This window comes from Aphelocoma coerulescens, chromosome 11 (genome assembly GCF_041296385.1).
Source record: "Aphelocoma coerulescens isolate FSJ_1873_10779 chromosome 11, UR_Acoe_1.0, whole genome shotgun sequence".
Classification (NCBI taxonomy): Eukaryota; Metazoa; Chordata; class Aves; order Passeriformes; family Corvidae; genus Aphelocoma; species Aphelocoma coerulescens.
Genome location: NC_091025.1, coordinates 12604581 through 12618732, shown reverse-complemented (window position 1 = coordinate 12618732; position 14152 = coordinate 12604581). Strand labels below are relative to the sequence as shown.

Below are 14152 nucleotides of genomic sequence, written 5' to 3'. Positions count from 1 at the left end.
TGGCACCCTGCAGTATGGGTGTAAAGGAAACAGACAGAAATAAATGTTCTTCCTTTATAGTAAAACTGAAATAGAGACTGAAATGCTTCTGCAATGAAAGTGTACCTTCCTCAAAAAAATCCCTAGCAAGATGAACCTGGGTAAATAAAGAGTCAGATTAATCAGAATTGGAAACTATCTTTTTACAGATGATATCTTAAATCTTTAAAATAATATAAAATAATAAATATAATTACTACATTTGCTATATCTAGGACCTGAACTTTCAATCATGATTTTCTGAGTCATCTTTGACCTTAGAAGATGAAAGGGATAAGTAATACCATCGAAGATATAAAACAACTTGTAAACATAATCCCTGTATTCTCTCACATTTCAAATTGGAACTGGTCAGAAAATTTATTGTGGAACAGCTCTTCATTGCAAAATGGCAATCCATATAAATGTTTCACTTTTGACAATGCTCTCTGTATTAAAATGTTGGAGCAGAATATTTGAATAGGCTTGAAACATAAATTCTTTATATTTTTGGAATAGAACGTTTTGACCTTGTAAAGTAGCTTTTGAGCCTATTGTTTAAAATTTAGAAGACAAACTCTTTTGTAAGAGGAAAAGCCTAAAAATCAGAAACATCAGTTTAAGCCCAAAAAGAATTTTAAAAAATTTATGAAAATAAGTGAAGAGCTTTTTCCTCATTTAGAATTAAAAAAGAAATTGTGCGATTTCCTACATAGCAGAAAACCTACTTTCTGCACAGCTCTGATCCCAGCTGTAAGCTTGACAAAAGCTTGGACCATTGTAGCAGTTTGAAACTCTTATATTTGGTTGTAATATTTACTTTTGTTTAATTTTCTTTAAATGAATGCAGGGAATCACATCTGGATTCTTTTAATTGCTAAAGTGAAAATTATGGATGGCTGGGATAGTTTGTGGTCCTTGCAAAATCAGTCTCCTGCCAGTTTGTACACAAAAGGCCACTCCACGTTTACTTCTGAGGTTGGTACATTGAATTTGTGATTGACTCTAGACACAAACTTCAGGTGTGTTCCACCCTGTAGACTCCAGCAACCCACACAAATGGGTGGTTGGGGCTGGAAAAGCCAGAGCCCAGCTGGTGTTTAATTAGGCAAGGAATGGGAAGGGCAACAAAAAGGGCTTCTGCAAGTGTATCAGCAGGCAAAATGTGTGTCTGCTGCTGAATGAGGTGGTGGGCCCAGTGACAAAGGACACAGAGAAGGCCAAGGTGCTCACTGAACTCTTCAGATCACTCTCTCCTGGTAAAACCAGCCTCCAGCAGTCCCGGGTTCTTGAGCCCAGTGAGAAAGTCTGAGGCAATGAAGACTCACCCCCAGCGAAAAAATGTCAGGTTAGGGGGTGTTTAAAGAAGCTGGAAGTGCACAAGTCCATGGGAACTGATGGGATGCACTCATGGGGGAGCTGGCTGATATCTCTGTGAGGCCACTCTCAACTATCACTGAAAGGTCACTGCTGTTGGGGGAGGCTTCTGAGGACTGAAATAAAGCAAGTGTGACACCTATCTTCAAGGAGGATCAAAAGGAGGATCTGAGAGCTACAGACCAGTCAGCTTCATGCTGATCCCAGGGAAGGCAATGGAACAAATGTTCCCATAACCATTTCCAAGCCTGCTTGGGACAGAAGGTGACTGGAAGTGCTCTGCATTGATTATGAAATGGGGAAATAATCCCTGGCAGCCTTCTATAAGAAAGATGGGTGTTGCAGAGGATATTGTTCATCTTGACTTCAGTAAAACTTTGACACCGTCTAACATAGTAACATCCTTGCTGACAGAGGGATGGAGGATGGTCTGGATGAAGGCACAGGGAGGTGGCTGAACCCTGGCTGAACTGCTGGGCTCGGACCCTTGTAATCAGCTGGAGGCGGCACCAGTGCTGTACCCAAGGAAGCAATACAGCAGCCAAGTACTGTTAAACCTCTTCATTCATGACCAGGGGGAGGCTATGTCAGCTTCTAGGTTGTTAGTCCTGTTTGGCCTGATTTAAGACTGATACATTTAAACTCCTTAACTATTTGCCAGGGTGCCATAATTCTGAGTACGATTCCATTGTGTGAAAGATGAGCTATTAAAATATGAGACATTATAGTAAAGAGAATATAGAATTTATAAACAAAAGTTCCATTATCCGTCTCATTGGTCTGTGCTACAGAAAAGAATTTGTGGAGAACCATAGGGTATTCAACAATAATCCAACAGCGGGGAAGAGCTGAAGTATATTCTTTCTCCATAGAGATTTATGCTGATTTGTAGAATTTTAAATCCAGTTTTATTAATGCCTTCCCACTCTCAGTAGGAAATACTCAGAACATATGAGGAAACTGTCTTATGAAACAAGATTTTATTTTAATAATGTGGATATTATTGTACAGCTACTCAGACATAAAGAGAATGAATAGTACCTCATGGGTCTCTTGAAATCAGTATGAAGCCTCCAGACCAGCTCAGTGGCTTAGTTGAACTCGGTGCAAGAATTTTCTTCCTCTCTTCCATGGGGACTATACTAATGAACTTCTTCAGTTGGTCTGAAACACTCATGATCCACTTTATTTTTCTGTGGTAGGTAGATCAAGAATTGCTGAACAGGGCACTGGTCTCTAACAGTGAAAAAAAGCAGATGCCTGGGGAAGAATATAATAGGGTTAACATATCATGATACTTCCACTCAATCATCTCTCAGTCTCTCACTACTTGTTATTCAGGGAATTCTTGAGTCTGAAATGACTTCTTTGTATTTAGAGATTGTCAGTGAATTTCCCTTATGATGGTTTGCCCTAGCTTTCCTCGAGCCTATGTAAGCTATGGTACTCCCACTGTTTAGCTGGTTAGGAGTACCAGAGCTGTAGAGCTTGCATAGCTGTTCTTGCATCTGTTTTGTCTGCTTGAGGTTGATGGGAATGGCTGATCTGGTCACAGTGTCTTTCTGGACAGGGTCTTTCTGCACAAGAGGGCTGATTAGAGCAGACCCTAAGACCAGAGCAGTTAGAAACTTTTTCTGGTGACATTCTAACTCCTTGCAGAAACAGAAAACACATCTTGAAACATTCCACAGAGCCACAACTACACATACAAGAATTGGCTTAGCACACTGTAATTCACACATTGACTGTCTTGTGTACGGTGACAGAGGTGTGATCTTTCACACTTTTGTACATCCCACTCGAGCCTTGTCCAGCTTAGTAGCATTTTCTTCTCTCTGATCTCCTGAATGTTTTACAGTACATAGCATGCAGGAGTATTCTTTTTGTGTTTAAAAAAGAAAAATCACCTCTCCCTTTGAGACCAGGGGCAAGAAGAACTTTAAGTCTTGCTCCATATGCACACAGTGGAATGCATCTCACCCAGCTTTGGCTGTCTACAATATCGTCACTTGATCTGGTCACCTGGTCTCCCCTTATAGCCAAGGGAGGGGAATAACCCGTTCATCTGACCTATTTCAAATGTCTATATTAAGATGAGACAAATCATGTCCTAATAGGTACTTTTAGAAGATGATTCATTTCAACTTCATAGAGACATATAAAATAGGTCACATGAATCACCTATTTCTCTCCATTGACCATAGAGGAAGATAAATTCCACCTAGTATATTTTCAGGAATTTGTATTTTTTAAAATCTAAATTTGGATGAATAAATAAGACACTGTTCTCTTATTGTGTGAAGGTGGTATTAGCAGCAATGATCCAGCCACAGTCCTATATCTGCCTCATAATCCTGAAGGAGTCTTATAGGGAAAGATTCTCTTAAGACATTGTAAGAGCCTTCTACAAGGGAAGGCAGTAGGTAATGCTGTGAGGAAGTACAAGGTGTGTGGTTCTGCCTGAGTTCTTTCAGTTGTCTGCCCTTTGGCTGCCAGAACAGAGGCAAAAGGGAAAGCCTGCTATGATGCACCCTGCCTTTGCAGGACGCTGGCAGAAATGCTGCCTTGGTTAGACGTGGTCTGGCACTGGTTCAAAACCACCATGGCAAAATTATGAATGCCAGGAGAAGAATTGAGGGCTTGTTAGTTTTATGCAAATCGCAGAATTCCTGTAGCTTCTGTCATGTATTTGAAACTGCACAATGCAAAAGGACACAGAAAGTGGAACAGAGCAGCAAAGTGGATCTCCATGGGTTATCTTCATTCAAACTAATGCAGCTTAGCTGAATGCAATGATTATGTCATTAATGCCATATGAAAATGTTGCAGAGGTACAGTGAAGAGGCCATGTATCTAGCACACAAATTAAATCAATGTGCATTGTGCTTGGTAGATGCGAAGTCTTGTAACACTGATAGTTAATGGTAAAATACAAGCAGAGAAGTATAAATAAAATGTTCAGAGTTTACTTGGTCATTTCATATCCATCCATCTGCCAGTCCTTCAGAAGTTTCCATGTAGAAGTGAAAAAGACTTCACTTTTAAGCTCATTTAAGATAGTGTCTTATCTGTATGAGTCAGTGTTGTGGTTCCATTGGATGCACCTTGTAAGAAAAGACTAAGTAAATTTTGAAAACAAAGCTGTTTTCCGCAGCCAAGTTTAGAGAATATAAGTTAACAGCAAGGACAATTTAGATCAAGCTGTTTGTGCTGTGCTAGTGGCCTCAATGTAGTTGAACTGCATTAGTGATTCCTGTTTTCCTTGCAAGGAATTCCTTGCACACGGGGCTCTGTCCATGTCTTGTCACCTGGAGTGTGCGTGTGCTGTGCTGTGCAGTGCTGACACGCTCTTGGCTCCTGCTGTATGCCTGCATCTCCCTGGGTCTGTGCCTGAAATGAGCCTATTGCTGATTCAAAGCCTTGGTGAGCTGCACAGCTGCTGAGTACTGAGCCAGGACCATGCTCAAGTTAACAGTTTGGATCTTTTCTGGTGTAGTCTTGTGTAATGCATCCCCAAGACTGTCTGTGGGCTACAGGCAGCCAGGCTCTGCTCAGTCCTGCAGAGCAGAAACACACACAGGGAGATGGAGAAGGGCTGTTTCTGTGCCTCTGCTCCTCACCTGTGTCAGTCCCTGTATTCCTGCTGCATCACAGGCTTTGTATCAATGCCACTCCTTGGTGTGCACAGGGTACCTGTGGGGAAAATCAGTAGTAACCAATGACTCAGCGTGTAAACAACTTGGAGATAAACCTGATAGTTTATTCTGCTGTATCTTAATGTTCAAAAGAAGGCATTCTTTTATAGCCAAGTTTATTTTAGAAAGACAAAATTCTTGTGGCAAGTTACTGGAGCCAGATTTGTACAGTGACATGGTGGTCCAGGCATAGTTTTTAGAGTAAAGTTTTCTTTCTCAGATATGGTTATGAGTGTTTGCCAAAACACTTTGGAATTGTTATAATTCATACAGAGCTCAAAAGATAGTTTTACGAACAATGTTTTTCGTTTTCAGATATCTATTAAGTTAACACTTCTTGCACTTACTTATTTGTAAGCACAGCACCAACCCTGTTTACTATAGCAACAGAACTTCAATAAACTTTATGCTTATTTAAAAAAACCCCCAAAAAACAGCAAAGCTAACACAGAAGTGCTGTGCTGAACCACCACACATTGAATTCAAGCCTTTCACATTTCATGAGAGTTTTGCAAATGCTATCATATTGGAAATCAGGCCTGGGTGACTGTCAAACTCTGTAGTTTCAAATATGCTGAAAATACTCCAGAGATGGAACCTAAATACAAAATATAGGTGCAGATCCTGATTCTTACATTTTCTTTCCAAAGTTCACAGATTTGTTAACATATGATAGTATAAGACTTTACCACACCATAGTTGTAAATAGTAAGACAGAGATCAAGCAACTTTCTCCTTCTTCCACCCCTTGCTGTGGGTTGCCACTTTGTCAGAAGTGATTTTTACACAAGCAGTGTGCTCTGTGTGTAAGGTTTGACTGGTCTTGCTTTGTTTCCATGCCAATTGTTTTTCCAGCAATAGTTTTACCTTTTTCAGAAAGAAAAGCACCAGTGAGTTACAAAAATGAAAAATGAAAACAGGAATCCAGCTTCTTGTAGTTTAAAAAACCCAACAACATTGAGCAAGTAGCAGAGGAGTGGAGGAGCTCAGCTGGCTCATCTGACAGTAGCTATTTGCTTTAATGCAAGACGTTTCTTTTGTCCATGTGCAGTGAGTATCCTCTAGAATGGATATGAAAAGTAATAGGGAATTGTATGATTTAATGGTGACCCTCAGTGCCATGCTTTGAACAGACCTGTGATGTCTGTGTTGTCAGCTGTGGAGTGGGGCTCTCTTCAGTCATCAAAGCATTTTAGTAGAGTTTACAGTCTGCTGTTTACATTATTGGCCACTACTTTACTCTCCTGAATACAGTTTAACTATTCCACCGCCCCTGTGATGAGTATTCTTTTCGGCAGCAGCAGTCCTCACAGCCTTGGAACATTGTTTTTGGACACAAACATACACAAGTTATTAGAACACAAGATCAAAGGAGGTGTCCCACTGTCTTCCTTTCAATGCTCCCATTGTGTTTGTATGCTGAAGCCTGCTAGAGAGTTAGAACCAGAGAAGGGGGAGAAGGGGGGAGGAAACCTTTGTACAAAGGTACTTGTCACTGAGAGAAGCCCATAAAAGATGATGTGAGAAAAGACACCAGGTGGAGTATAAACCACCCTTATTGTTAAGAAATGCAAATAAAAATCCTCTCCTATATTAAAACTTTCTTACTTGTCATTTCTTAGACGCTAAAGGAAAGGTTCTGATTATTGAAGTCATGGCAGTACTTTTTACTTTGCTTCTTTTCTTTTTATGTGCAGCACACCATATATGATGAAAAAAGTTATTTTTCCTCTTTCCCTGCATATTGTTACAGTTAGCAAATTTCATCTCAGCAAAATATCCACTGGAAAAAGAAAACTCAGAAAAATCACACTTTTAAACTTCTCAAGGATTCCCTTTTATGAAGGACATCCATAGTTTTGGATTAGTAAATAAACTGCAAGTTCATTTTATTTGGATAGGAACAGTGTTTTCCTTGGGGAAACTATGACAGAAAAAATCCTGCTAATTTTGTATGATCTTTGAATTTATTCTGGTCAATCTGCAGTCAGATTCCAAGCAAACAGATTCTAGATCCAAAACCCAGTAAAATGTACTGAAAAAGCCAATTGCCTCTAAATTGCTGGGAAAGCCCTGGCCCAGGTTCCTCAGCTTCAGAGAGATACATGGTAGCAGGAGTCTCACTAGTTTTAGGCAGCATCAACTGTTTTTTTCACCTTTCCACTTTCTGGTGAGCTGAAATCTGGATTACCGAGTTAGCTATGCAAAGATCTTTGAGACAGAAGTTGCAGGACATAGCAGGTGACAATTAGGAAGTCACAAAAAGCAAATTTCTAAACTCAGGCCTTCACTGAAGGCAGTTGCTGATGTGGACTTTCAGAGTAATAGATGGAGAAAACAAACAATAACCTGGCATGGATCTTTATCCTCATCATCATGGATTCTTCTATTTTAAGACTTCTAAGACTCATTTTCCTGAATCCCATGAAAAGAAGATGTGATACTACCTGAAAAGGAGTATTTTAGTGGGGGCAGTACAAAGGACAACTGGCTGTCTCCTGGTGTTTGTTGTGGAAAACAGCTCATGTACTGAATCAGCACTTGTCACCCTGAACTACCAGCCCTTAAACTCAACATTTATCTCTACCTGATGGGTTTTCTTGGCTTTAAAGAGAGGTGAAAGAGAAAATACTTTAATCATGGAAACTATGTCCACTGGAGTATGGAGACACAGTGGTTTAACAGTCTGGGACTTTGAAGTTCACCAGGGTTTTCTGCAGCCAATCATCACAGGCTCTCAGAAGATTCCTAGGAATAACCCTGAAGAAGGCCTGGAAAAATTTCTCATGGTACCTGAGCATGTGCAAAATCTGGCAAGTGATGTAGTGAATGTGCTCATTTGTGATAGGCATCTTTCTGCTGCACAGACACTGTTTGAACTTGCTGATCAGTCTTTCTTCCCCCTCTAGGGTCAGGGCAATTGCTGACATCCAAGAAAAACCCAAGGAAAACCTGTGAAGCAAGTATGTTTGGAGTTGAAAGGATGCCACATGCAGACTCATGCCAAAGCTTTGAGGCAATAAGCTAAGGCTGCAAAGTTGCTAAAGCCAGGAGGTGCTAACACGACAGATTGCAAAAATGCCTAAGGCAAAAGCGCTGAAAAAACTGCCAAGAGCAGAGGTACAAGCACAAAGGCCCAAAAGCTAAAACACTGTCTTGTGACAGGCATCCCATTTATGTGTTGGGAATGAGCAGTCAAAGCACTCATGTGGTCACCAAACCAAAATTTAAATGTTCATAAAAGGGTGTGTGGCCCTAAAAGCATCCGAAGGGTAGTGATTGAGGCAATTGTTGAAGAGGTACCACTGCTGTGGGCAGTTCTTTGTTGATGGAGTAAAAGGGGTTTGGTTGGAACATGGTTGAAATGGAGGCTGAGTGTGGTTTGTGACCATCTGTGATTCTGAGAGTGATGAGATTAAAAATTCTTTATCAACTGGGTCCTGGAAATATTAAGATCTTAGATATGATCAGTGTTGTCCTTGCAATGCTGCTGAGAGCACCAGAAACATCTTTAGAAGCATGAAAAACTCATATGTTTTTTCTTCACAATGGAGCAACCTTTTCTTAAAACACTTCTGTTCAGTATGGACTCAGATTGTTTAGTGCAGAGGAGGAGCTACACAGTTTGCACTTTACTGCTTCTGTGGGCTTTTTTTTTTTTCTCCAAAAAATTACATGGGGCTTTTCCACTTTCAAAAACACATGTTAACCCTCACTTATTCTAGAGTTGGTCTAGCATGACCAGCATGCCACTTCCAGGTGGAAGAGAACAGCACCCACCTGAGACTGTGGGAGGCAAATACCAGACTTTCATCTCCAGCTGGAGGGAACATGGCAGGAGAGGGGAAGAAAAGGAAAGAGATAAAGTAGAAGAAAGCAGTATCTTACCACTACCCAGACAGGAAAATCAGTGTGCTGCTTTCATCTATCAGGTAACTCTTGCTATTGCAACTATTGTCATTAATTTTTCTATGCTATTGAATATTGAAAATTAATTCCTAGAATGGTCTTATTCACTTGTTCCTTGGCTAAGATTAATTTCCTATCATCAACTGCTTTATCGTATAGCAAGGTTCAGAAGGGTTTTCCATCTTCTGAAGAAGTACAGTGTAGTCAACACTAATGAAAGGGCAATGAATAATACTCTATGTCATAGCTTTCTAACTTTAAGAATTCCACTGAGGTCACTGGGTTGAATTGGAGATCCTTTAATCATTAGTTCTGTTTTGTGAATGGTGTACTTTACTCTGATATTTTACTAGACGTCACTACTTAACACACTTCTGGCCCCATGGAAGGAAAAACAAAAGGCTTTGTATGCCTTGAGGTCCCTGTAGTTTGGGGATCATTATAATTCTACTGAGTCAATCTTGAGGTTCCTGTTTAGTTGTTACACCATGCTAAATCCTCCTGAAATCAACTGGAACTTTCTGAGAAAAACCATGCTAAGAATTGCAAGATTTGTCACTTCGAGAGTAGCTAAAACTTACTTTCTCGCAGGTGGAGGAAGAATTACCTACAGTTGTGATTCATACCCAGAGTAACATAACGAGCTTGGAACTGTGTTACTCCTGTGCCCAAGCAGTAGAGTCATGAATCTCATTGTGCATGGAGTCAGTTACTGACATTTGGGATTCTTTTGTCAGATTTGCTCTCCTGTGAAAACCTTGGTTTTGCAGGGTATGTCATCGACTGTAATTAGAAAGGGCTTGCTTTAAACTCTAACAAATGTTGTGTATGTGAAGGCAGTTCTGCACAAGAGTGGCTGTGTTATGAACCCAAGTTCCTCGACACAAGTGGACCTCTGTAATCTGCTGTGAAAGCCAGGGCTTCTTCCCCCAGCCACTTGTTCAGACCTGCTGAACTCGTGGCATTTCTAAGGCCTCATTTTATTCCCAAGAGCTGAATGATGGAGGCACCATCTCACAAGATGAATGGATAGACCCATCCCATTTGGGGTCACTTACACTAAGCTGTTCTCAATTTCTCATAAACAGTGAAGATAAGTGATAGTACAAATAAAATATTTGCTGATGAAGTTTTAAAGGGTACTTGAGTATATGCCAACCTGAGATATTAGGATTTAAAATTTCTTAATATGGATCAGAAAATTTTTACAAGTTTTCACACTCTAGGTGAGGTTCATGCCCCAATGAGCCTGCTTCATCTAAATCACTTTTTTCCCCATCTTTTACCCTCCCCAAAACAAGAGACAATCTTCAAAGGAACAAATATGTCACTTTAAATACACAACATAAAAAATGGGCCAAATAAATTATTAAAATACATAAAAAAGAAATTCACAGAATATGCATGTTATTAGCTATTTGACAAGCAATTGATGCTGTTGCAATGGCTGCATTTCACAATGCAAGGGCTTTCTCCGCTAGACAGATAAACAGTTGGAATAATGTGAGAAATGACTTTGCAATCACCCAAAGAACAATTTGGTCTGAAATGGTCCATTTAATGGCATTGCATTGGCTGTGCTGCACAGTTGTTTCATACCAGACCTTCACCACATCCATGTGCTTTGGAATTCCTTCTAAAAATGAGCTCCAAGCCTGACCCTCCTCTCCCAGTCCCAATTCCCTGCAGAAGTGTTACTACATATGCTTTGAATCTTTTTTTCAGATGAGCTCCCAAGTCTAACTCCTTCCTCCCTGTGCTTGAAACGTATGGATTTGAAAGCACAGATGTGGCCTTGAAGTTTTTGGACCAGGCCCATCTGGGTCAAACCCTACATAGTTTGACTAGTAGTTTTTTGAATTAAATTCTCAGAAGTCTTCATTTTTTCTTGTTCTGAATCTACTACGCACTCCCTTTTATCTCTCCTAGTTGAACTACAAGGATCTCAAGGGAGATGTGATTTTCATAAACAGAAATATAATGACCAGCCAGAGGAAGAAAGCAAAAATTTTAATGACTGTGAGAATTATCTTTATGAAACAGCAAGTTTCCTTTTAGTTTATGCTATATGTAAAAAATATACCATTCATAATTTGGAGAAGTAGGGGAGATTCTCTGTAAATCTCATCTACTTAACTGATAATTAAAAAAAGCTGAGAGAGACTTTGTCCTCCTGCTGCCAACATTTTAAATCACTGAGAAAGGGTTCTGGACCTGACCCTGAGAACTGCATTTTGGCATTTACAGTGACTTCATTAGGATCACTTGTGTGCGAAGGGATGCCCGTGAAAAACGATTTGCAGGACTAAGTCAGTAGAACAACTGCTTTTCCAGACATGCTGGCTTCCTCCGCAATCCAGATACCGCGAAGTGGGGACAGGAGGGGCTCAGCACCGCACCCGGGTACAGGGGTGCCGGGAGGCAGCGTGCGGACATCCCGCCGGGCGTGCGGGGTGCCGGACCCTCCGACATCCCCGAGGGGAGCCGATGGGGAGCCGCGGGGGGACAGTGCCGCTGCGCGGGCGGGGGCGGCGGCCCCGCGGGGGGAGAACGGCCCCGCAGCGCCGGCGGCCCGCGGGGCTCCGCGCAGGCTGCGGAGGGCGGCGCTGGGGCGGGCGGGGGCCGGCCCGGGCCGGGGGGCAGCGGGCGCATTGTCCGCCCGGCGCCCCCGGGGCTGCGCGGGGCGCGGAGCGGGGCCAGCTCCGCCGCCCGTGCCTGGCTGGAAGTGAAACGCGCCCCGGCTGCTCCTTTTTCTTTTTTCTTTTTTTTTTCTTTTTTTTTTTTTTTCTTCTTTTTCCTTTTTGAGCCTCCAAAAGGCTCACTCGCCCCTTTCATCTGCCGCCGCGGCCCAATGGGAAGGCGGAGGCTGCCTGCAAGTGGTCTAATCTCAATGAGGTGTCAATCATGTTCCCCGGTGGGTGAAGTAAGGTCTTTTGTAACCGCCTCTGTCTTTGGGAAAGAGAGGAGAGAGGAGGAAGGCTGGAGCGGAGAGGGGGACGCCGGATCGTGCTGCAGGAGAGGAGCTGAGCTTTGAGCTCGCTTGTGCGTTAGCAGGGAGAAGCGGAGCACATGGATTTCTAAACACGCTGGGATTTTATATATCTATAAAAAATAACAACAAGCGAACCTGACCCTACTGAAAACAGTCAAATGAATCGTAATTGCAGATCAATGCAGAGAGATGGGGAAACTTCACTCGAAACATGGTTAGTTCCTTTCACTTGCTACTTCCTTAGCCCCTTCCCTTTATTCGGATTTTAGTCGGTTTGTTGCTGTGATTTTATTCTCGTGTCTAACGATTTTCCTTTATTATTTCCCTCACATACTTTCCTCCGGATCTGCCTAGCTGCCGTTTGTAAACCCAGAGAAAGTCCAGAAGGTAGGGATGGCTCCTCACTGTTAGTAACTTTGAACGCCTTTCCCCGGTCCGGCTGGCTGCTCCCGGCCCCCTGCCCTCTCCCCTCAACTTTCCGCCGCGCTTTGCGCTCTGCGCGGCCGCCCCGGTCCCGGTCCCGGTCCCGGTCCCGGTCCCGGCTCCGGCCCCAGCCCCGGCTGGGCTCGGGGATGGCCGCGGGGGTCGGGCGGGCTCTGCGGGCGGCTCAGCGGCGGCATTGTCTTCTCTTTTCTAGGTGATAGTTTTGCGGTGAACGCCACTCTGGCTCGCAGAGGGCTGGAGGACTGGCTGGTGAAGCAGAAATACTCCGGGGGCGGCAGCAGCTCGGGACTCCAGCACGGCTGCCAGCACCGCGCCGTGTGCAGGCTCTCCAGCGCCAGGGTATGTCAGCTTCCTCGCTGCCCCCCCGCCCCTTCCTTTTGAAATAGTGAAAAGCAAAAGCTCTTTCTACATCCCTCTTTCCCTCCCAAGGGGCGGTTGTGCAAAGGAAGGTTTTCTTTGCCCTAATGTTGCTCCGGGGCGCTGCCCCGTGGGTGGTTTCCTTCAGTCCTTTGATGAAGTTAGGAGCTCCAGAGCAAACTTGGTGAGGGTACAAAAGCCAGAGGAGTAAGGGAACCTGACTGGTGGTGTCTGGGCAGTACGATTAGAGCAAAACCTTTCACAAACAGGAACAAACAATCTCTGGGGAAAGCCCAGCGCCCAGCCAGTGTGCGATAGCTTGTGAACCCTGATTAGTACACAAGTTTGCCTGTGACATTTTGGCAGGCAAGGAGAAGTCCCCGAAGAGTTATTGTTATTTATTTGCTCTTTGCTAATAACGTGAGGCTGACTTTATCCACAAGAGTTTCTGTGCCAGTCACTTGTCCTGGTTGTTTCACTGGTCACTTTCCACCCCTTCTCTTTCCTTCAGTCCTTCATGTAAAGCGGGGCTGGAGGAAATGTTTCAGTCGCCGTTTTCTTTTATTTATTTTTAATGTTGTCTCTTTAAACAAAGAGGCATGATGGGAGGTAAACAGACTTAACGTTACTTAGATATGGTCCTCATAGTGTTTCAGGGTGTGATCCAGAGCTTATTGATGTTTACTGAAAGACTCCCATTGACTTTGGATGAAGCCCTGAAAGCTTCATCACTGGAAAGGTAACCTGAGAGATGGGGAGATTGGAATCTGTGCTTCCCAGCAAGCAGTGTGGCTTTGAAAGTGCAAGCAGAGCCAGGGCCACCAAACCTCCTGCAGGCTCTTCACTTTGTTAGCTACCAGTTGTATTGTCAGAAGCCTGGACTTGTCTCAAGGAAAAATTAACTTGCAAGTCAAAACTCTTCATTTTAGGTGGGATGTGAAAGTGAGTAGAAGATATGTAGCATGGGAAAAGCTAATGATGACATTTAGATTCCACCAGTATTGCATTTTGAGGAGAATAAATTGCGTGAGAGTCGCTAGAAGTAAAGACAAAGGGGGTAAGATATTGATGTGTTTGTAACTGATGAGCATAATCACGTTCAACTTGCAGGTATGATTGGTTGAAGTGATATTTATTGCGCTTTACTTGGAAACAATATGTCCAAAGAAAGAAATTTTCATTAATAATAATACATACTAAGATACAGATGCAAAGAGTAAAAACACATGTTTTTAATTATTTTCTAATTATCCCAATTTTGGTAAGTCAAGGTTTTTAGATATGTTCTACCTTTCACATGTACATTTTTCTAGAAAAGAAGCTCAATTCACCAAGCTAAACATAGATTTAATATATAAGA

The 14152-nt window shown here is 42.6% G+C and overlaps 1 protein-coding gene across 13 annotated transcripts in view; it reads left to right on the top strand.

Moving 5' to 3' along the window:
* The window catches only part of NKD1 (NKD inhibitor of WNT signaling pathway 1), a 278155-nt gene that overhangs the window by 160162 nt on the left and 103841 nt on the right, over positions 1–14152 (top strand). For 10 of the 13 annotated variants that reach the window (XM_069026856.1, XM_069026855.1, XM_069026852.1 and 7 more), the window contains 2 exons: positions 869–996; positions 8000–9022. In XM_069026856.1, the coding sequence (XP_068882957.1) occupies positions 8828–9022 (195 nt within the window). In that variant the 5' untranslated portion in view covers positions 869–996; positions 8000–8827. Of the gene's footprint in view, positions 1–868; positions 997–6787; positions 9023–11863; positions 11914–12166; positions 12206–12345; positions 12379–12628; positions 12775–14152 lie in introns of those variants that run through there. The other 3 variants (XM_069026848.1, XM_069026850.1, XM_069026853.1) reach the window with 3 other exon arrangements.